Raw genomic sequence first — 24949 nt, 5'->3', positions numbered from 1 at the left:
GCAACAAAACATGAGGTCAACTCGGATACAGTACTGATTTATGTCAGTGTAGTCATGAACCTTTTCTAGTTTGTATCAAGATGATCATTACAATCTATTTCTTAGGTGGATGTTCCAGAAACTACCATGTTCTTTCTTGAGTAGAAAAGGTCATAACCACTTACTTCCCCACTACGGAGTTCACTTGGGTCCGTATTAGTCCAACATATTGGTCAATCTGTGCCTGAGACAGAAGACAATTTAGATTCAATAAAAAATTATTTTGTGAGTTAATAACAAAAATGTATTCTAGAGAGTGAGGGTAAATTCTTACCTGGTGTTTCTCATAGACAATGGGCATGCTAAACATGGACACCACGGCTGTAGGGGACGAGCGAGGGAGAGACGCATGTTAAAGCAGTTTGACCTCGTCACCCCCTGGGAATATACTCAAATATGCACACATTGTGTCCACAGAGCCCCACTCCAGCTCAGAGACTTATCTACACTAGGTTAATAGAAGAATAACACAAATATGAGATACTTTATGTCTTCAGTTGTGAATGAAACCTTTGAACAAAGACCTTCATAAATAACCTTTTGGAATTTCGTCCGATGGATCTTTTTGGGAAGTGAAGCGACTGAACTTTAATCTAAGATTAAAATCAATTGTTTTTGCTAAAAAGGGCAGAAGGGAATAATCCACTTTCATACAGAACTTAATTGATACAGATTGCAGTAAAACTCATATGTTGTGATCTTGTCAGGAGGTCATGTGCTCCACAGCGTGTTGTTCTCTCTGTGTTGGGTTAATTATTTACTGACAATGGGGTACTGTGATGTGTGCTTATTACAGCCCACTGATTATAGTAAAAACTCATACAGACTGGCTTTGTGATCTTGTAGATTGAGAGGTTCCAATATGATGCATTATATTCGGTTTTGTTATAAAAATGATCTTAGAAGAGATCAAATATGAGCTGTATGTCAGGCTCAACATGGTGGGAAGGCAGTAAAGGGGTGCAGAGCTGAGTAGAACAGTAGCTAGTCATTGGAGGATCCTCACCTAGAATAAGCAGAGTCAGGCCATTGAAGAGAGCGCCCACATAGGTCAGCAGCCACATCAGCACAGCAAACTGCAACACAATGTGAAAACACTTGGCACTGCTTCACCAAACAAGCCCACCCCCACAATATATGGTAGGTTTATTTGATGATTGACAGAAGGTATAAAATACAAAAATAATTAGATATTTTAGGTTTTAACATGTCCATTGATGACATTTGACAGTAGAAATAGTAGTGAGATTACAGACATTAAAAAGTGGAGTGTTGGTAAGGTGTTAGTGTCCATGTCATTTTTGTAAAAGCAGAGAGATGAGAGAGAGGCTGACCTTCAGTGAGTCGATGAGGTCCTGGACCAGGAAAAGCCTACGGAGCTCCTTCATACAGGTGTTGACGTAGAGCAAAGCCTTGTCAGCATAATTACCAATCTGATCCTGGGACAGGGAGATCTCCACTTCCAGATAGGATCTGTTTGGGGGAAAAGTACAAGAGACTGTTGGTGTCTAGGCTAAAGTGACTTTGTAAAACTGATTTGTGAATGTAAATGGCAGATTTTTTAATGTGCTGAGAAAACCTCTTATCATCTTTCACTCACTTGAACGGGTGTCCTTCATCGGTCTTCTGCACAGCCTGAAGCACAGACTTGTAGATCCTGAAGCTGATGCTGGCAGAGAGGGCGGCCAGGGTTAAGTAGGCTCCCACACTGACCACACTGAACTGGGTCAGAGAGAAGAGCAGCAGGAGCACGCTGCCAAACACAGCTCCAGACTGCTTCACGTTCCTCCAGTAGAGCAGGTCAATGGCTGGGGGGAGGACAGAGACAGGAGAGCAGGGTTAGGATCCAGAGTCAGGCCCAGTATTACACAGTGACAGTATGATGACCTAACCGTAAGGTCACCTCGGCATGACACAGTATGACCGAGACAGGAGAGCAGGGTTAGGATCCAGAGTCAGGCCCAGTATTACACAGTGACAGTATGATGACCTAACCGTAAGGTCACCTCGGCATGACACAGTATGACCCAACTATCGGTCACCTCAGCATTACAGTGATAAAATGACACAGTGCTCAATTTACAGTGTTCCTGTCTACGCTGTGATATCACTTACAGTGCCGTAATCCCGTGTGTCCCAGGCATTTAGGTCAAATAACTGGAATCCCATAGCAGTCAGAAGTCCTCAGAGACCCCTGACGTGTGTGATTTTGCTCTAACCTATATTTTTATTGCGTTTGATTCAGCTGTGGATTCATAAACGTAGGTGTGAATGTGTCTTAAGTGAAAACTTTTCAATCCGGCTTCTTTTCCCCTATTTATAGAGTGACCTTTGCCAACGATAATAGCGAGCTGACTACTACTTGATGAACAAGTGTCACTCAATTTATGTTGCCACACACCGGTGGTGGCACTCTATCTGCCAGTGACGTGTGATTATCAGTAGTAGTGGTCAGCACTCGGCCTGGTCACACACACAAGTGACCCTGCAGTACCCTAACACAACCTGGTTCCCCAGTAGTACAACTGTACTAGCCATTCACAGAGCTGGGTTAATCATTGGCCTGTGGAGCCAGTGGCATAAATAGATCCAGATAGTGTCCAGAGATAACAGCTTAAAGTGACCTGGTCATTCTACAGCTCTACGGCCAGAGGAATTAGAGCACAGTAGCAGATGAGAGGCCCATTTGGGACCATAAGAATGAACAAACTAGGCTACATCATAAGCCACACTAGTAAACACCCAAAGGAGATACAGCCTAGTTAAATGAGGAGATACAGCCTAGTTAAATGAGGAGATACAGCCTAGTTAAATGAGGGGATACAGCCTAGTTAAATGAGGAGATACAGCCTAGTTAAATGAGGGGATACAGCCTAGTTAAATGAGGAGATACAGCCTACTTAAATAAGGGGATACAGCCTAGTTAAATGATGGGATACAGCCTAGTTAAATAAGGGGACACAGCCTAGTTAAATAAGGGGACACAGCCTAGTTAAATAAGGGGATACAGCCTAGTTAAATAAGGGGATACAGCCTAGTTAAATGATGGGATACAGCCTAGTTAAATAAGGGGACACAGCCTAGTTAAATAAGGGGACACAGCCTAGTTAAATAAGGGGATACAGCCTAGTTAAATAAGGGGACACAGCCTAGTTAAATGATGGGATACAGCCTAGTTAAATAAGGGGACACAGCCTAGTTAAATAAGGGGACACAGCCTAGTTAAATAAGGGGATACAGCCTAGTTAAATAAGGGGATACAGCCTAGTTAAATAAGGGGACACAGCCTAGTTAAATGAGGAGATACAGCCTAGTTAAATAAGGGGACACAGCCTAGTTAAATGAGGGGATATTAAATAAGGGGACACAGCCTAGTTAAATAAGGGGACACAGCCTAGTTAAATAAGGGGATACAGCCTAGTTAAATAAGGGGATACAGCCTAGTTAAATAAGGGGACACAGCCTAGTTAAATGAGGAGATACAGCCTAGTTAAATGAGGGGACACATCCTAGTTAAATGAGGAGATACAGCCTAGTTAAATAAGGGGACACAGCCTAGTTAAATGAGGGGATATTAAATAAGGGGATACAGCCTACTTAAATAAGGGGATACAGCCTAGTTAAATAAGGGGATACAGCCTACTTAAATAAGGGGATACAGCCTACTTAAATAAGGGGATACAGCCTAGTTAAATAAGGGGATACAGCCTACTTAAATAAGGGGATACAGCCTAGTTAAATGAGGGGATATTAAATAAGGGGATACAGCCTAGTTAAATAAGGGGATACAGCCTAGTTAAATAAGGGGATACAGCCTAGTTAAATGATGGGATATTAAATAAGGGGATACAGCCTAGTTAAATAAGGGGATACAGCCTAGTTAAATAAGGGGACACAGCCTAGTTAAATAAGGGGACACAGCCTAGTTAAATAAGGAGATACAGCCTAGTTAAATAAGGGGACACAGCCTAGTTAAATAAGGGGACACAGCCTAGTTAAATGAGGGGATATTAAATAAGGGGATACAGCCTACTTAAATAAGGGGATACAGCCTAGTTAAATAAGGGGATACAGCCTACTTAAATAAGGGGATACAGCCTAGTTAAATAAGGGGACACAGCCTAGTTAAATAAGGGGACACAGCCTAGTTAAATGAGGGGACACATCCTAGTTAAATGAGGAGATACAGCCTAGTTAAATAAGGGGACACAGCCTAGTTAAATGAGGGGATATTAAATAAGGGGATACAGCCTACTTAAATAAGGGGATACAGCCTAGTTAAATAAGGGGATACAGCCTACTTAAATAAGGGGATACAGCCTACTTAAATAAGGGGATACAGCCTAGTTAAATAAGGGGATACAGCCTACTTAAATAAGGGGATACAGCCTAGTTAAATGAGGGGATATTAAATAAGGGGATACAGCCTACTTAAATAAGGGGATACAGCCTAGTTAAATGAGGGGATATTAAATAAGGGGATACAGCCTAGTTAAATGAGGGGATATTAAATAAGGGGATACAGCCTAGTTAAATGAGGGGATATTAAATAAGGGGATACAGCCTAGTTAAATGAGGGGATATTAAATAAGGGGATACAGCCTAGTTAAATAAGGGGATACAGCCTAGTTAAATAAGGGGATACAGCCTAGTTAAATGAGGGGATATTAAATAAGGGGATACAGCCTAGTTAAATAAGGGGATACAGCCTAGTTAAATAAGGGGATACAGCCTAGTTAAATGAGGGGATATTAAATAAGGGGATACAGCCTAGTTAAATGAGGGGATATTAAATAAGGGGATACAGCCTAGTTAAATAAGGGGATACAGCCTAGTTAAATAAGGGGACACAGCCTAGTTGGTAACCTAAATAAGCTTTCTTTAAATATATACTATTTCATACATCCAATTGAATTATGTCTTAAAAGACTGGTGCCATGTCCTGCTATCTCTGTTTTAGAGCATCCGTTTTCAGCCCCCAACAAAGATGACACAGGTTTATCACCCCTGGATCAGGCCTAGTCAGTGCACCATTCCAGCTCAACTCAGGTGACCCATACAGCCCTCTCCTATGTTGGCTGTTAACACAGGCTTGTTTCCATGAGAACAGTGGCTGGTTCACCCACATTAGTGAGCTATCTCCTCCACATCCAGTGACTATGGCTCAGTGTAAATCCAGCAGCCAGTTGTTGATGTGACACCTGCAAGCCCTCTGTTTTACGAGGAGAAAAAGTCAGTTCCAGAGAGTTTGTACTCCTGTTCTAGAGAGGAGTAAAACACTGCTGGGTCTCCTGGGTGTCTTCCTCTCTAAGCCCTCCTGCCTACTTGCCCGCATGCACTAATTTTAGCCGTGGAGCTGTGAACAGCACAGAAATGACAGCCATCTTTATTTTCTACCATAGGCATCTATGGATGAAAAAAAGGCGTTCTAAAACAGGGTGCTGAAAGACACTCGTTTTACCTCCTCTCTGGGTGACAGGTGCAATGCTAGGCACGTTCTGCCATTTCCCCATAATCATCTGCCCAAGTCAGCAAGTCAGTTGAGCTGCCCTCAATAACCAATACTGACTGACCTCTGTCCTTGTAATCAATAACTCTAATCAATCAGGCTGTATTACCTCTATATATCTGACTGAGTGCCACTCCCTTTAAACCAAGTACCAATATCACTAGTCACTAACCCACTCTCTATGATTTTCCATTTATCTACAGTATTGCTTGTAATGGAGATGCTCAACAACAAAAACACACAAGCATTCACACACGCACCAAGCAAAGCAGCTGTAAGACAGACAGGCAAGGACAGCAACGCCGGAGAGACTTGACAAACAGCAGCAAATGTGCCTCATGTGCCTTGTGATCTGATCTACAGATTGCACAAAGAGAGAAAAGCTTTAGCTAGTGCAGTAGAAGTGTGTGTACTGACCTGCGGCTCCCATGGCTGAACAGGGAAAGAGGCAGCTGCTTTATCCACAGACAAAAGGAGAGCACTGAAGGGGGACTACCCCCCCTCCTCTCAGCCGGGGAGGGGAGGGGCCACAAGCACGCAGGCTAATCATCCTTGGTCTAGGCAGGAGGACTGGAGGGTGGGCGTTAAGGGGAGCGGTTGCCAGAGAGCCGAGCTGCGATCCAGCACACACACACACGCTCTCTCACACACTCTCTCTCTCTCTCTCTCTCTCTGTGAGCTCTTTCATACACTGGTTTTAAAGCACAGCCCCACTGACAAATGACAAAGACTGCCAAGCAAGGACCAAAATAAGGAGTCTGTATCCGATTTAAAATGGTGGATGGGTATCTCCTTCCACCAGGCAAGAAGATGGAGTTCTTTCCGATCAATTACTTATTATCTTATCAATAGCCCGCAGCATGTGACTTCATTGGCAGTATAGCATCTTGTGAGTGGGCATCGCAGCAGATCTGCAAGGTCTGTGAAGGTGTTATAGGACTGTATACTGAGGATGAAAGATGCTACCTGAAATATACTGCTCTATTAAAATGCTTCAGCTCTGTGAGGATCTGGTGAGCGCCTGCCTGATGCAGTTACCATAGCTACGGTGCTCCATTTTCTCCCCCTTCACTCACAGAGAGAGAGAGGAGGGGGGAAGCAAGGAAAGAAAGAGATGGAGAGAGGGCGGGCGGGAGTGAAAGCACTTCCTGGAAAACAGAATCAGATTCACTTGATTTGTCTGAATCTGGGGAATGAGGGACACAAACTTTGTCTTCACCAACACACACCCAGCCACTCCCTTTATAGTTCAACACAAAAGGACAAAGGGCCGTTTAAACATGGAGGCAGGCATTAGTCAAAACAACAGACTGTACGTCATGGTCATGGTGTGAATGGGTTTCTAAACGTAGCTGATAGAATATGACAAGGTTTAAATCCCACTATAAAAAGGGTAAATGGAGTCTGATGGCTGAATTAGGTTTACAAATGTCAGATCACGACTCAATTTAGGAGTCATGCAAAAAGTCTGGAACAAGCGACAATGTGGGTTTTTTATTCACTGAAAAAATACCTCCATCCGAGAAATGATCTGCTTATCAACATTTATTTTTAAACAAAACCTAAGCTACTGGTGAACGAGACCGCTTCAAATAATTTGTTAAATGCCCTTTTATTAACCCATTCAAGTCCATAGCGGAGCATTTCCTTTAGTAAATACAATCTCTGAGCTTACTAATGGACAAATCTGAAAAACATAATAATAAATCGGCCAAAATGTTTGTCTACAATGTCAGTTTTTGATATTGTACTACATTTAGTCTTTGGACACATGGGGTTTTTACGCATTTCATGGACCAAGTCCAGTGAATACATGTTAAAGTGATCAGATCCGAATAATATATATATATAATCCACACACACCACTAGAGTACATGCAGTGTAAGCAAATCCAACGCAAGTCAATGGAGACTGAAGAGGGAGTCATTTTACAGTATGTTCCCTATTTCTCAGATATTTAAACATGTTCAGATCTTAATGTTTGGTATATAGATAGTCAGGACCAATATATAAATACATCCACACACACACACTCACTCCTAGAGTATATTATACAGCATAAGCAAATTGAATGCAAGTCAATGGCAAGTGAGGCCTGCTACAGCATTCTCCCTCTTTCTCTCCCTCTCTCACAAGCACACCCATGTACACACATACCACAGACATCAATGCACACCCGCGTGTGAGTGCGTGTGAATTGCTTTAGATATTGTTTTTATATACACTGAGTGTACAAAACATTATGAATACGTGCTCTTTCCATGACAGACTGACCAGGTGAATACAGGTGAAAGCTATGATCCCTTATTGATGTCACCTGTTAAATCCACTTCAAATCAGGGTAGATGAATGGGAGGAGACAGGTTAAAGAAGGATTATTTTTAAGCCTTGAAACATGGATTGTGTATGTGTGCAATTCAGAGGGTGAATGGGCAAGACAAAATATTTAAGTGCCTTTGAACGGGGTATGGTAGTAGGTGACAGGCGCACCGGATGTGTCAAGAACTGCAACGCTGCTGGGTTTTTCACACTTAACAGTATCAAGAATGGTCCACCACCCAAAGCACATCCAGCCAATTTGACACAACTATGGGAAGCATTGGAGTCAACATGGGCCAGCATCCCTGTGGAATGTTTTCGACACCTTGTAGAGTCCATGCCCTGATGAAGTGAGGCTGTTCTGAGGGCAAAAAAGGGTGCAACTTAATATTAGGAAGGTGTTCCTAATGTTTTGTACACTCAGCGGTCCAGATGTTTAAGATCTGACAGAGAAACAAACTGATAACATGACTCCATAAACGTGCCGATATACTCTAGGAGTGTGTGTGAGAGAGAGGAGCGGAGTGTGTGGATTTTTATATATTGGTCCAGACAATCTATATACCAAACATTATTAAAATCTGAACATGTTTATGTTCTGAGGAGAGAAAACGTAAAATGCTTAACCCTCCAGTCTCTATTGACTTGCAATGGATTTGCAAATACTGCATGGACTTTAGGGGTGTATGTGTGAGAGAGAGTGTGGATTTCTTTCAATATTGTTTTCATATACCGTACCAGTCAAAGGTTTGGACACACCTACTCATTTGTGGGTTTTTCTTTATTTGTACTATAATGTAGAATAATAATGAAGACATCAAAACTATGAAATAACATATAGAATCATGTAGTAACCAAAAAAGTTAGTAGCCAAAGGTTGATGACAACTTTGTACACTCTTGGCATTCACTCAGCTTCATGAGGTCACCCGGAATGCATTTCAATTAACAGGTGTGCCTTGTTTTTTAAATTGAACCTTTATTTAACAGGGCAAGTCAGTTAAGAACAAATTCTTATTTGACAATGACGGCTTATCCCGGCCAAACCCTCCCCTAACCCGGACGACGCTGGGCCAATTGTGCGCCGCGCTATGGGACTCCCAATCACGGCCGGTTGTGATACAGCCCAGGATCGAACCAGGGTCTGTAGTGATGGCTCTTGTACTGAGATGCAGTGCCTTAGACCGCTGCGCCACTCAGGAGCCCCAACTTTTGTTAAAAGTTCTTCTTAATGCGTTTGAGCCAATCAGTTGTGTTGTGACAAGGTAGGGGTGGTATGCAGAAAATAGTCCTATTTGGTAAAAGACCAAGTCCATATTATGGCAAGAACAGCTCAAATAAGCAAAGAGAAACAACAGTCCATCATTACTTTAAGACATGAAGGTTAGTCAATCCGAAAATGTCAAGAACTTTGAAAGTTTCTTCAATTGCAGTTGCAAAACCTATCAAGCGCTATGATGAAATTGGCTCTCATGAGGACCGCCACAGGAAAGGAAGACCCAAAGTTACATCTGCTGCAGAGGATAGGTTCATTAGAGTTAACTGCACCTCAGATCAAGTAACAGACACATCTCAACATCAACTGTTCAGAGGAAACTGCGTGAATCAGGTCTTCATGGTCGAATTGCTGCAAAGAAACCACTAAGAGACTTACTTGGGCCAAGAAACACGAGCAATGGACATCTGTGCTTCGGTCTGATGAGTCCAAATTTGAGATTTTTGGTTCCAACCTCCGTGTCTTTGTGAGATGTAGAGTAGGTGAACGGATGATCTCTGCATGTGTGGTTCCCAACGTGAAGCATGGAGGAGGTGTGATGGTGTGGGGGTACTTTTCTGGTGATACTGTCAGTGATTTATTTAAATTTTTTAATTGTACCTTTATTTTACTAGGCAAGTCAGTTAAGAACAAATTCTTATTTTCAATGACGGCCTAGGAACAGTGGGTTAACTGCCTGTTCAGGGGCAGAACGACAGATTTGTACCTTGTCAGCTCGGGGATTTGAACTTGCAACCTTTTGGTTAATAGTCCAACTCTCTAACCACTAGGCATACCTAGGAGGCTCTTCCATAGACTTACACAGTAATTATGACAACTTCAGAGGACGTCCTCCATCCTATCAGAGCTCTTGCAGCATGAACTGACATGTTACCCTGCCGCCCCGGCACACTTAACCAGAATGACTACCACAGCATTCTGCAGCGATGCGCCATTCCATCTGCTTTGCGTTTAGTGGGACTATAAATTGTTTTTCAACAGAACAATGACCCAAAACACACCTCAAAGCTGTGTAAGGGCTATTTGACCAAGGAGAGTGATGGAGTGCTGCATCAGATGACCTGGCCTCCACAATCACCCGACCACAACCAAATTGAGATGGTTTGGGATGAGTTGGACCACAGAGTGAAGGAAAATCAGCCAACAACTGCTCAGCATATGTGGGAACTCCTTCAAGAGTGTTGGAAAAGCAATCCTAATGAAGGTGGTTGAGAGAATGCCAAGAGGGTGCAAAGCTGTCATCAAGGGGAAAAAAGGGTGGCTACTTTGAATAATCTCAAATATATTTGGATTTGTTTAACACTTTTTTGGTTACTACATGATTCCATATGTGTTATTTCATAGTTGTGATGTCTTCACTATTAGTAAAAATAAAGAAAAACCCTTGAATGAGTAGGTGTGTATATATATCTCAACAAGTATTTACATAACTTGGTTCGTGAAATGTGTAAAAAAGAACAGTAACCCTATGTGTCCAAAGACTAAAATATATAGTATGGTACAGAAACAGCTGTAGTTCACAAATCATATATTTGGCATATTTGGGCTTAGAACAGGTCCAATAACAATATTATACGCTTTTAAACAATTTCATTCTGAAATGTATTTCAAAAATACAAGAATGCTAACATCATTTTAAAATCTTGACACGTATTATGTCATTATCTATCAATCTTAAAACGTCAATGTGGCCTGTCTAGACACTATGTTGACACCAAATTTCATGCATTAACACCAAACATAATGTGTTCAGTGGCGCATTTTGATATAGTGAAGGATAATATGTGGATGGTACTCTGCACAGTAAATCATTAGTAATGGTAGTAGGCCTAGGTTATATCTCACTTAGGTACTGACTGAGTGTACAGTCATGGGTGAGTCTTGCTGCCAAGCTCTTTGGTCTGTAGAGACCCTGTGGATTATTACTGTCCCTCCCAGCCAGCATGAACACCTGAAGTGGAACCAGAACATACAGGAAGTACCGTGGCACGCAGCCACACACTGATCACTGATACAGGCCTGTATGATTTCTGGTTCTGGTAGTCAAAATCAACAAACTGATGCAATATTTCTTACTCTACGGGTTTGTCAATGATGTTCTGGGCTACATTTTGGGGTAGAACAAGAGTGAACCAGTTTGAGCCTGACCCGATTAGACAACTAAAGTTATCAACAGTGCCTTAATCCATGCCCCAAGCTAGCATGTGTAAACATGTAGACATGCCTGTATGTACAGTACTTTGCTTTAACAGTTTATTCAAACTAAATAACACCCAAATGGTCAATTTCACCCTTTGGTTGTGTTGACTGTATCAACTTTTATTGGTAAGAGGGAAAGAAAGTGAATGTTTTACACAAACCCAGTCAGACAGATGATGACATAGGCCTGTTCATAAACACAGCCTAAAAACTGATTTCAGGCCATAGTGAAAGCTCAGTGAACACAAGCTATTCTGCTCACAACTCTCAGTAATGGAATAAAAATACCTACTTATTGTATCCCCAGGTCTATGTGTGGCTCCTTCTGTGTATTTTATTGAAGATAATGTAGGCTATAGTCTTACATTTTCATTTGGTAGATTCTATTCTATTTTCCATTCTAAATACACGCTTAAAATCACCCACTGTCAGGTAAGGAAAAGGCAGACCAACCAACTCCATCTCCATCTTACACACAATACAGTATAATAAACATGGCTGCCATAGAAAATTACAGCCAGTTGGAAAGGCAGGGAGGAGGAAGGGAAACCATTCTCTCCTCCCATCTCTCTTCCTAACCCAGAGGTGAGACTAATGCAAACCATGATGGAGAAAGAGACAGACGGAGGCTGTGCCTTTCTCTCCCAGTAGCTGCAAAGTGCCCTGGCAGCCGATGGATGAGACTGATGTAATCAGGATGGGTGCGCCTTGGTTGCCATGGAGACAGTCTGTCAGTGCTGTCCGGATGCTCCGACAGCCTCGCACACAAAATACTCAAAGAATACTGAAAACAGCTTCCCAGCAGAGCCCTCAGACCGGGAGAGTGATAATAATGACACACCCTTCACATTAACACACATATAAAAACACACACAGAACAGAGACACACAACACAGATGGCTCACAGCATGTGTGTGTACATTCATCATTACGTCTCACACCTACCTTTGCCCTTTGTCTCACACGGCAGAGAGAGAGAGGGTGATCAGGGCGTGTCTGCTGTCACCCCCCTGGTGAAGGTAAACAGCTCAGCCTGGTCACCCAGGCCTCGACTAACACACACCATGGATACCCCCCACAACCATACATGCAACATCCCCCTTTCATACACACACACAAACTACAGCTGCACTAGAAGCATAAATACACATGCTCCTCATACATACATCATTTCACCACTCACAGCCTAGATACACACTCCTAACACACAGACAAAGATACACACAATAAACACAGCAAACGCATCAGTACCCTGGCCTTTCCAGCTGCTCCAGGAGCACTCCTTCTTGGTACCGTCTGCAGTGGACTGCATGCTGATGATCAGTTATCTCCCTGATTTCCCTTTCTTTCAGTTCTCTGTTTTCTTCTAGCTCTTCCTCTTCTTGTGCCACTGACTCACTCAGTCATCCCACAATGGCATGAATGGTTGGAAGGATGAGATGAGATGAGGGAGAGATGCGGAGACGAGAGGGAGGGAGGCAAGGTTTTCAAGGTACTGGTTGGCTCGCAGAGCACACAGACTGATGCTGTGGAGCAGTGTTGGCGAGAACAGAAGGAGGAGAGGGAGTGATCGAATTGTAAATACAACACCACAGTTGCTACTGCAGCAAATCATCCATGCAATGATTTAGTGCCTGGGGAGGGGAGGGGGGGGGGGGGGGTAGTCTTTTTCTTGAAAGGGGAGGCAAGCACTATTTCACAATAAAAGTTCCCGTGCTGATCCTGATTCTCAAAGCAGACTAGGGCGTTGGGCATGGGGAATTGGCAGTGAAAGAGTTAACCAACATGCCCTTTGATGAAGCTCAGTCGGAAATAGGCATATATCCTATCCCACCCCCAGGCTAGTTTTATCATGATCCATATTGTATATAAGATCATTTACAGATAAAGTGCCAGGTTGAAATTACAATGTAAAAACATCTGACGTCATCTTTTACAGCATTGAGACTAAAGACTCTCCGCCATGAAAACAGCTCTCCCACAGAGCCCACAGACTGGGAGAGTGATAACAATGACACACCCTGGTCAACCTACCGTTCCACATGTAACACACCTATGAATCACACACAGAACCCAGACTCACAACAGACGGCTCACAGCATGTATGTACATTCATCATTATAAACAGAGTTTCGTGTTAGGAACTGAGGATTCTATAGGCTACTGCTGAGGTATGGACCTAGCGTTGCCAATGAATAATCTGGCAAATAATCAACTCCTCTGCCCTTTGTATGATTGGTACAAAGAATGTTTACGTTTGCAGTCAATATCACGCAAATACTGGAGTTATTTTCAATACGTCTCACTAAATATTGAACAGCCTAAGTGCTGGTATTTTCAATAATTCATAACCATCACACTGTAGCCTACAGTACAGCCCTCAATGTTCTTTTAGGTTTACTGCATTCAGGCTGTGGTTCAGCTTGTGCTTTAGGTTTTTCCACCAGGATGCATTATCAGGGCAAATGGCCTGACAAACAGCTATGGACTCACAGTGATGCATGGAGGCATGTAACGAGCTGTGTGCAACGGACAGTATCATGTCTAAACAGTGTCTGTGGGCTAGAGAAGGATTTTTAAGCCTTGAAACATGGATTGTGTATGTGTGCAATTCAGAGGGTGAATAGGCAAGACAAAATATTTAAGTGCCTTTGAACGGGGTATGGTAGTAGGATAGAGAATAAACATATCCTCATGATTTATAATGTTATAAACATTGACCCCCTCTATTTCAGTGACATTGGTACAGTCAGTCTGTGTCCAGACAGCCCTGTTGACATCCCTGTTACACCTTCTGCTCACTGCAACCTTAAAAAATATATGAGCCTGTGCTGTGTGCTCCCCCTTAGGAAGGTGTTGCCATGGCAACTGCTGTGGAGCTGCACAGGCTGTGGTACATGATGTCTGCTCTGCTTGTCTTCTCTCCAGCATACATACGGACCTCTGTTATAGTCTATGGTGCCCTGCACCACCTAGTGGTGGAGGAATATAAACTGCATCAAATGGGTTGACCTGCTTTTAGGAATTCGAGAACCTTCTGTGTGTGTCTGTTTGTAAACACCAGGAGAGGAGGGGAGCTTCGGGCTTTTACTCAAGCACATCCTTAATGTTTCCACTCCTCTTTACTATCCCCAACGGAAGAAAAGAGCGGCAGTTACATACCACAGGTGGATGTTGTGCCGTGACAGCTAAAGAACCATAGAATAACTGAAATGTGATATTCCTATCACTGCATCTAGCCATACATGAAGTGAATCCTCCTAAGCTTAAGTCGATGCTCGTGTTCCAGATTTGACACCACAGGGTTACATAAACCCACCGTTTACAAGAAGGATGAAAAAGAAGCAAACAGAAGAAAGACAAATAATAAGTGCCAACACAAAATGTCCGGCTTAACACACACAAAGGACTCTGGCTCGATGTGGTGCAAATTGTCTGGCGTGATCTCTGGCGTGATCTGTGATGTCTGTCTGAGTTGCTTCCTGACATGATGATGGTACTGGGTGTTAGGAGACAGATGGCCTGTTCGGGATTTGGAAGAGAGAGTCAAGGCTGTGTCTAAAAATCCTATATGAGAGTGAGGGATTAGTTATGATACCTTCAATGACGTAGAATAGAGAGAGGCTCATCCTTTGTTGATTATCATCGTAAAAATGCTGTTCTCAGACATGTTTTGTAACTGCAGCCAACCACCAGAGGGAAGCAGATCTTGAAATCATGCAGCAGCTCATACTCCACGATGCTCACACCCACCACGGAATCAGCCGTCTCACAGCAACACTTTCATTTCCTGACCTTGTCAACAAAGGCACCATAACAACACACCATGACCCTCCATGTTATCTCTTCTGGTGCGTCACACACTCAGGGCAGTAAAAACATTACGTGAACAACCTGCTTGCTGTATGAGAGGGATTCCATAGTCATACCAACAGCCTGGTTAAAAAACGTGCAGTTAGTAGTGTTAAAACACGGCAACCGAACAGCCACTGGATCCTCCACTGACAAACAAATGCACCAACAGATACCATACTACCTGTTCCATAAGCTGCTTGAGCAATTTCTGTAGTGTTGTGATGATATAATGCAGATGCAACACAACTGCAACAAGGAAAGATAAGTTATGAAGACAACATGGCTTCAAGGAGGGATAATAGTGTGACTACAGTAGGTAGGTTTATCACTACAGATTGTATGTTGAAATGCAGGGTTCATCATGGGCAGCACGATTCCAGAAATAACATACAAATTATGAATCAACAGACGAGTTAATGAATTACAGGGCTTACTTTTCTGTTTGTCAAAGCCCTCCATAAAGACAGGCGCAGCAGGTGTAGCCAGGTCTCCTTTCCCCTCAGTGACGTGCTTGTCGTCCAGGAGGGGCTTTTCGGACCTCACCTCCGGGGGCACGGTGGCCATGGGGGGCTTGGGCTTAGTTGGGCGATCCTCCTCCATCTTCATGGGGCTCTTGCTCTTTTCATTGGATGATTTAATGGTGGAGCTCGTCACAGGCTCTGCTGGGACCAGTTCTGGGGCAGAGCGGGCGGGGGACGAGGCGGTGAGGATCAGTGGTGAAGGGGTGTTGACCCCCTGTTTGGGGCCGGACCCCTCTCTCTTGGGGCTCTCCTCATTGGCAGACTCAATGAAGAGCTCACTGTCCAGCTCAGCCTCCCTCTCCTCCCTCAGGATGCTGTAGGATGTGGGTCCCTTGGCACTGGGGGGGTTGTCGAAGGTGTTGCCAGCCTGGCTGAAACCTCCCTTGCTGCTGGGAGACTGCTCAAAAGGGTTGTTACTGGACTTGGTGCTGGGGGGGCTCCGCAGGGGGGGTTCCTCAGAGACCAGCTCTATCTCAGAGTCCCCAGACTCTGCACTGCTGACGTCCTGCTCACTGGCCTTGGTGGATCCCGGGGTCGGCTTGCTGCTGGGGACAGACGTGAACAGGTCTTGGGAAGGGGATTCTTTTTCTGCAGAGATAAAAACGAAAGAGAGCCGAATTATAGTACTAATATGAGACATTGAATGCATCATTAACATGTTTTTATGTCCTTTTATGATGAAACAAAGCCTGTGTGTTTATGTACGCTGATGATTCAACCTTATACATGTTGGAAACCACAGCTAGTGAAATCCCTGCAACCCTAAACAAAGCCTGTGTGTTTATGTACGCTGATGATTCAACCTTATACATGTTAGAAACCACAGCTAGTGAAATCCCTGCAACCCTAAACAAAGCCTGTGTGTTTATGTACGCTGATGATTCAACCTTATACATGTTAGAAACCACAGCTAGTGAAATCCCTGCAACCCTAAACAAAGCCTGTGTGTTTATGTACGCTGATGATTCAACCTTATACATGTTAGAAACCACAGCTAGTGAAATCCCTGCAACCCTAAACAAAGCCTGTGTGTTTATGTACGCTGATGATTCAACCTTATACATGTTAGAAACCACAGCTAGTGAAATCCCTGCAACCCTAAACAAAGCTTGCATTCCGTTTTGGAATGTGTGGATAGTCAAAAACTAAAAGCATTGTATTTGGTACAAACCATTCCCTAAATTCAAGACCTCAGCTGAATCTGGTAATGAATGATGTGGCTCTTGAGCAAGTTGAGGAGACTAAACTTCTTGGTGTCACCTTAGACTGTAAATTGTCAAGGCATATTGATTAAATTGTTGTAAAGATGAGAGGGCTGTCTGTGATAAAGAGATTCTCAGCATTTTTAACACCACCGTTGACCAAACAAGTCCTGCAGGCTTTAGTTTGATCTAATCTTGACTATTGCAAGGTGATATGGTCAAGGGCTGCAAAGAAGGACCTAGAAAAGCTGCAACTGGCCCAGAACACAGTAGCACATTTTTCCCTTCAATATACACAGAGGTTTAATCTCAAGAGTCTTGGCTCAAAGTAGAGGAGATACTGACTGTGCGTCTCCGTGTGCCATCGTCTAAGTGATGCTTTTGTCTGTCCCCACCAGACACACTCATGATGCGCAGGTTAAAATATCAAAACCAACTGTGAACCAACTATATTAATTTGTGGACAGGTCGAAACACACATGAAACATTCATGGACATTTAGCTAGCTTACTGTTGCTAGCTAATTTGTCCAAGAAAATAAACATTGGTTCGTAACACACATGGGTACAGTTGAAGTCAGAAGTTTACATACACCTTAGCCAAATACATTTAAACTCAGTTTTTCACAATTCCTGACATTTTCTCCTAGTAAATATTCCCTGTCTTAGGTCAGATAGGATCACCACTTTATTTTAAGAATGTGAAATGTCAGAATAATAGTAGAGGGAATGATTTATTTCCGCTTGTATTTCTTTCATCACATTCCCAGTGGGTCAGAAATGTACATACACTCAATTAGTATTTGGAAGCATTGCCTTTAAATTGTTTAACTTGGGTCAAACGTTTAGGGTAGCCTTCCACAAGCCTCCCACAATAAGTTGGATGAATTTTGGCCCATTCCTCCTGACAGAGCTGGTGTAACTGAGTCAGGTTTGTAGGCCTCCTTGCTCGCACACACTTTTTCAGTTCTACCCACAAATTTTCTATAGGATTGGGGTCAGGGTTTTGTGATGGCCACTCCAATACCTTGACTTTCTTGTCCTTAAGCCATTTTGCCACAACTTTGGAAGTATGCTTGGGGTCATTGTCCATTTTCCTCCCTCATGACGCCATCTATTTTGTGAAGTGCACCAGTCCCTCCTGCAGCAAAGCACCCCCACAACATGATGCTGCCACCCCTGTGCTTCACGGTTGGGATGGTGTTTTTCGGCATACAAGCCTCCCCCTTTTCCTTCAAACATAACGATGGTAATTTTTTATAGTCATTATGGCCAAACATTTCTATTTTTGTTTATTTTTGATCATTCAGAGATCCTCACTGAACTTCTGGAGAGAGTTTACTGCACTGAAAGTAAAGGGGCCGAATAATTTTACACGCCCAATTTTTCAGTTTTTGATTTGTTAAAAAAGTTTGAAATATCCAATAAATGTCGTTCCACTTCATGATTGTGTCCCACTTGTTGTTGATTCTTCACCAAAAAATACAGTTTTATATCTTTATGTTTGAAGCCTGAAATGTGGCAAAAGGTCGCAAAGTTCAAGGGGGCCGAATACTTTCGCAAGGCACTGTACGTATACATTTACTATGCAACGCAAACGGTGTTGTCAGCATGTTTGGTATATGTACTGATGTGTTGGTAGCTGTCAGCAATGTGTGCAGCTGTCAATCTAACTTTTTTGGGTTCTTATTTTAAACGTATGTAGTTCAGTCCTTAAGCTGTTCTTGTCTATTGATGTTCTGTATTATGTCATGTTTTATGTGGACACCAGGAAGAGTAGCTGCTGCTTCAGAAAGAGCTAATGGGGATCTGAATAAGATACAAAAAGATACAAAAATACTCACATCTAAATTTGTTTTTTTTACCAACTTGAAATACTGTACATAAATTGTCATTAAACCATAGTCCAAGACCACAGACCATGGTTATGGTGAACTCTTACTTACAAGGACACAGTGGGAGTGCGTGGGCGATAGGTACCTGTTGGGGATGCATTGGGGGATGAGTCAGGGCTGTCGTCCTCTGGCTCAGAGAGCGTAACCGTGGGGACGCCCTGCAAGCCCAGGCTGAGGATGTTGTCAGACACGTTTGCCTGTGGGAGGATGGGTTTGGGGGCAGCAGGTGGGTGGGACTCGGTCAGGATGATCTTCACAGGGCTAGCGGTCTGAGGGGTGCCCAGGTTGCGGTAGGAGCGGTAGTCAGACAGCTCCTCATCCTCAGAAGGCTCCTCAACGTAAGGGAAGGAGTGGGAGTCCAGCGCTGGTCCCAGGTTCTCCTCCTCTTCCTCCTCGTGTCCTGCAGGGCTCTTATCCATGTAGTCTCCCAGGGAGTCCAGGCCAGACAGCCCGGTGTCCACCAGACTATGCAGGGGTGCTGGTTGTGGACAGCTCAGGTTGTGGACGTCATCACCATGGCTGATATCCATGTAGTTGTAGGCCTCCGTCTTCAACTCAGAGCTACCCAGCAGGGACTTGGGCATCACATCAACCAGGTCAGTGGTCATCTTGGTGTGGGGGGAATCAAAGATACCGTAGGAGTCGAAGGTGTCCTGGGAGGAGTGGTCAGAGGAACGCTTCAGGTCATCAGACAGGTAAGAGGCATCCTGGCCTGAGGGGTAGCTCTGATTGGACAGGAGTGAGGTGTACAGTTCACCATCATCACTCATGGGATTCCTGAAAAGGTCAGACATGGCATCACCTAGAAGTAGAAAAAGAGAAGATGGACATTGGATTTAAATCACAGACCTTAGAGACAATTGGATTAGGCAAACTTAAAAGTATAGAAAAGTGGATAGATGAAATAGGCAGAAGATAGCGTCACAGGCAACATAACATGTCATTGATAATTCTGTCAACAGTGAACTGGTGCAAATATGAAACTGCTGCGTCAGAGGTGAAATTATTAAAAACTAGTTCTACAATCAACTGTTGAACAGTTCCAATAAACTGTTAAATTGGCAATAACAAGATTGTTACATTTGTGTACGCCAGGCCTGATAGTGGAGACGTGTGGGATTGTGGGGAGAGTATGGGAATCAGTTGGGAGACGGCGGTGCAGATCAGTGATGCAGCACTAACAGAGGGCACTTGTGCCCTGAGCGGGACAAAGGCGGATTGTTCAAACCCCAAAACTCATCCTGCCAGCTCTTAATCCTCAGACAGTGAGGTGCGGGGGAAGGGCTATGTATTCATTCACATCTCTCGTTTGTATTCGTAAATCTCCTCTGACAAGATGGCCGATTGTGTCACTGAGGCACACACACACACTACTGTACCCTGTCCTTTTCTGTGTGACTTGCCACCTAGAGTAAAGCATGTCCAGTACGGCATGTAATGTAGGCTACCACAGCATGAGAGCATTGCAAAGGTATCCCAACAATACGGTGCAATTTCACATTAATTGAATTTACACTTTGACTCAGTTTTTTCACTTTAAAATGTATGCCAAACAAAAAACATTGATTTCAAGTTTAACAAACCATACAATTATGCACAATGATGACTTAACAATTTCCACAGAAAAATGTACAAAAACTAATTTAGTGGAAGAACTGTACAGATGCAAATTTTGGTAACGGAATTACGGTAAAATCTCCCTCAGGTTTTTATGCAACCACGTTTCCCAAAAACTCTTAAATATCTGCTCCGTTTTAAGATTCAAAGATGTGCGCAGAAAGACTGGGGTGTAAGCTATGACATGGCACCTTGAGTTTGTAAAAAAAATATATTGGTTATTGAACTACAGTAAGTGAAGTGGATTTACACCTGGTAACGGAATTATGGTAACGGAATTACATCATGGGTCCCTGATCTGAACTACACAGAAATGAATAATTATGGATATGAATGTCATTCTCATCATGTTTCACAAGTTTGGACATCACAGTGTAGCAGAGCACAGTGCAGTGCAATACACTACAGCGCAGCACAGCTGAGCAGAGTAGAGTTCAGAACAGTACAATATACAGTTGAAGTCAGACGTTTACATACACCGTAGCCAAATACATTTCACAATTCCTGAAAATGTAAAGTAAAAGTAAAAAGTTAAAGTAAAAGTTCCCTGTCTTAGGTCAGAGTTAGGATCACCCCTTTATTTTAAGAATGTGAAATGTCAGAATAATAGTAGAACGATTTATTTCAGATTGTATTTCTTTCATCACATTCCCAGTGGGTCAGAAGTTTACATACACTCAATTAGTATTTGGCAGCATTGGCTTTAAATTGAGTAACTTGGGTCAAACGTTTAGGGTAGCCTTCCACAAGCTTCCCACAATAAGTTGGGTGAATTTTGGCCCATTCCTCCTGACAGAGCTGGTGTAACTGAGTCAGGTTTGTAGGCCTCCTTGCTCGCACACGCTTTTTCAGTTCTGCTCACAAATGTTCTATGGGGTTGAGGTCAGGTCTTCATGATGGCCACTCCAATACCTTGACTTTGCTGTCCTTAAGCCATTTTGCAACAACTTTGGAAATATGCTTGGGGTTATTGTCCATTTGGAAGACCCATTTGTGACCAAGCTTTAACTTCCTGACTGATGTCTTGAGATGTTACTTCAATATATTCACATAATTTTCCTCCTCATGATGCCATCTATTTTGTGAAGTGCACCAGTCCCTCCTGCAGTAAAGCACCCACCACAACATGATGCTGCCACCCCCGTGCTTCACAGTTGGTATGGTGTTCTTTGGCTTGCAAGCCTCCCCCTTTTTCGTCCAAACATAACGATGGTAATTTTTTATTTTATCTTTATTTAACTAGGCAAGTCAGTTAAGAACAAATTCTTATTTTCAATGACGGCCTAGGAACAGTGGGTTAACTGCCTTGTTCAGGGGCAGAACGACAGATTTGAACCTTGTCAGCTCGGGGATTCAAACTTGCAACCTTTCGGTTACTAGTCCAACGCTCTAACCACTAGGCTACCTGCCGCCCAAATATGGCCAAACAGTTCTATTTTTGTTTCATCAGACCAGAGGACATTTCTCAAAAAAGTACGATGTTTGTCTCCATGTGCAGTTGCAAACCGTAGTCTGGCTTTTTTATGGCGGTTTTGGAGCAGTGGCTTCTTTCTTGCTGAGCGACCTTTCAGGTTACGTTGACATAGGACTCGTTTTACTGTACTGTAGATATAGATACTTTTGTACCTGATTGGTGGAGTGCTACAGAGATGGTTGTCCTTCTGGAAGGTTCTCCCATCTCCACAGAGGAACTCTGGAGCTTTGTCAGAGTGACCATTGGGTTCTTGGTCACCTCCCTGACCAAGGGCCCTTCTCCCCTGATTGCTGTTTGGCCGGGCGGCCAGCTCTAGGAAGAGTTTTGGTGGTTCCAAACTTCTTCCATTTAAGAATGATGGAGGCCACTGTGTTCTTGGGGACCTTCAATGCTGCAGGCATTTTTTGGTACCCTTCCCCAGATTTGTGCCTCAACACAATCCTGTCTCTGAGAATTCCTTCACCCTTATGGCTAAGTTTTTCCTCTGACATGCACTGTCAACTGTGGGACCAGACAGGTGTGTGCCTTTTCAAATCATGTCCAACCAATTGAATTTACCACAGGTGGACTCCAATCAAGTTGTAGAAACATCTCAAGGCTGATCAATGGAAACAGGATGCATCTGAATTTGAACGCATTTGAATGCATCTGAACAGGATGCATCTGAATCATCTCAATTTCGAGTCACAGCAAAGGGGCTGAATACTTATGTAAATAAGGTATTTCTGTGTTAAATTTGCAAACATTAATTAATTTTTTATTCTGAATGCACTGTATATGATAGGTTCAGATTTGGTCCAGTCTGGTCAATCTGTGGATGTTAACAGGCATGGGTGGACTGACCAAATGTAAACTTTTCAACGTCCATGGACATCCGCCATTCTCAGTGGGCGAGGATGCTGGATACAGTAAATGGAAAGACAGGGGGCTCATGGGAGAGGTGTCAGTAAGAACTGGGAGAGGTGACATTAACTGGTGAGTGAGTGAGTTTGTCCAGACAGACTATTTTAACACTCTTGGTTTGACCCCTAGACAACAGAAAGACAAAGAAAACAGTTATGAGCAGAACATAACAGTATGCAGGTGGAAGGGAGGACAGTAGCAGGTGGAAGGGAGGACAGTAGCAGGCGGAAGGGAGGACAGTAGCAGGTGGCCCAACTAGTTTGGTACTATTATGATTTCCCATTATAGCCAATTCATTTGCAGTAATAACGTTACTGATTTTTGGGTAATTCCGTTACCAATCACTTCATAATTGATAAACAACATTAATATGAGTTAAATCACTATAACTAAATTGGTAGATTTACCATTACTTTATACATCTGTGAACTTTCAGTATTCTCCCTCCTCATGAGGGAGAGAAATGAGAAAATATCTTAAAGATATCTGGGTTTTTGGTAATGGAATTACAAAGCACAAGGCAATATTTCCTAAACTTACAGAAGGTAAACAATTTCTCCAAAACTAAATATACGTGTTGATATTAGTTGGTAGGGGTTTAAATGTATTTCTGATACCTTTTAAAACTTTCTGGTAGATGTTTTCTAAGACCACTTTTCTATCTGTTTATCAAGAAATCAGAAATGTTTTATCTATACCTTAATTTCAGATTTCATTTGACACCCAATTAGATATGCTCCTATGACTTCATATGTTGGTGCTCATGGGTCTTTTTCGATGGAAATTACTGTAATCTTTTGTTAACATCCATGTGTCGTCTACTGCCAAAAATACTAAGCTTAACTTGAAAATAAATATTTGGTTTCCGCGAACTTGATAGATCAGACTTACAGTGCAGCAAGCCAACATTTTTCTGCAAAGTGATTGGACACAAGTTGCACAGACAGTGAGGCCCATGGCTAGCAAAGTGTAGTTTACTCCCCCACTAACTGTGCTGGTAGCGCCTCCCCTCTCTCCCCAGAGCTGCTCTACAGTCTTCAACTCTCACTGGGCAGCTGTGCCTCTATAAATAGGCAGAGTCCAGCTGCTGGGGTGGGTGAGGATGAGGGGGTGGGATAAGGATAAGGGATTTAAATAGGAACTTTCAGGCTCTCACAGAGAATGTAGACTGAGTACCCTACCGTTCAGAACGTCCCTTCCCATCCCCCCCCCCCCCCCCCCCCCCGTTCTGTTCTCCCTGCAGGTCCTGCTCCCTTTCCTCATGGTATTGTACAACGTCTACAATGTCCCTGTCAATAAATCATACAAAACACAATGTCCTAAACACTAGGCTACACCCACGATAACATGGTGAGATCCTAAGCAGAGCAACATGGCAGCAGGCTATTCTCTGTTAGGTAGAATGTAGTCAGGGCAGCATATGAAATGTCTGAGCATTATCAGGCTGTTCCTAAAGCAGATGGGAACAGCTGTGGCTGTGGTGTCTGGAGTTCAGTGGGGTTCATGAAGCCATAGATCTACTGACAGCCAGCCTACTACTGTATAATCCTCTTATGGCTCTCCTTTCTCCCCATTCTGCCATCCCCCTGACAATACCAGAAGCATAATCTACCATTGACTGAGTCACATTAACTACACAGAAGAGGGCAGGACTCTGGACTCATAAATACAACATACTGTGAAGAGAGGTGACCTCTGGAGCTGGTTGCAGTTGATTCCTGGCAGTGGGTCACACGCACCCCCCATATTCTCTCTCCACACCGCTGGCTGCTTTAGAGAATGACAGTGACGTAGCGCTGAGCGGTTGCTTGCTAACTACTCCTGGAGGCATCGAAGCAGCAGAATGATGGGAATAGACAGGATAAGTGTTCAGCAGACAGACATCAGGGCAGCAGCGGCTGTAAGGGGCTGCTCAGACAGACAGGAGAGCTGTCTACTGATCCACATCAACATACAGCAGCGGCCATTGTGGCGCAGCAGCTGTACCTAGACAGTCAGACACTGGAAAAAAAACCACAAGGCCAAGCAAGCGCTTCAGCTCATTCAGACTGGATCAGACGTGACAGCACAGAAACTACTGTTTCAGAATTTGCCACAACATAATCATGCTTCTGAGTGGATAACACAGTTAAATAAATCATT

General features: G+C 43.3%; 1 protein-coding gene across 3 annotated transcripts in view; it reads right to left on the bottom strand.

The window, feature by feature from the left end:
* Positions 1–24949, bottom strand: part of LOC109893745 (reticulon-1-A-like) — a 58198-nt gene that overhangs the window by 811 nt on the left and 32438 nt on the right. Inside the window, exons 2-8 of one of the 3 annotated variants that reach the window (XM_031828927.1) lie at positions 18899–19615; positions 15631–16305; positions 1640–1847; positions 1374–1512; positions 1046–1115; positions 314–360; positions 165–223 (exon numbers count right to left, since the gene is read on the bottom strand). In XM_031828927.1, coding sequence (XP_031684787.1) covers positions 165–223; positions 314–360; positions 1046–1115; positions 1374–1512; positions 1640–1847; positions 15631–16305; positions 18899–19615 — 1915 coding nt within the window. Of the gene's footprint in view, positions 1–164; positions 224–313; positions 361–1045; positions 1116–1373; positions 1513–1639; positions 1848–5965; positions 6090–12592; positions 12988–15630; positions 16306–18898; positions 19616–24949 lie in introns of those variants that run through there. The other 2 variants (XM_020486961.2, XM_031828928.1) reach the window with 2 other exon arrangements.

Source organism: Oncorhynchus kisutch, linkage group LG7, assembly GCF_002021735.2.
Source record: "Oncorhynchus kisutch isolate 150728-3 linkage group LG7, Okis_V2, whole genome shotgun sequence".
Classification (NCBI taxonomy): domain Eukaryota; kingdom Metazoa; phylum Chordata; class Actinopteri; order Salmoniformes; family Salmonidae; genus Oncorhynchus; species Oncorhynchus kisutch.
This window is presented reverse-complemented; position numbering and strand designations above follow the sequence as displayed.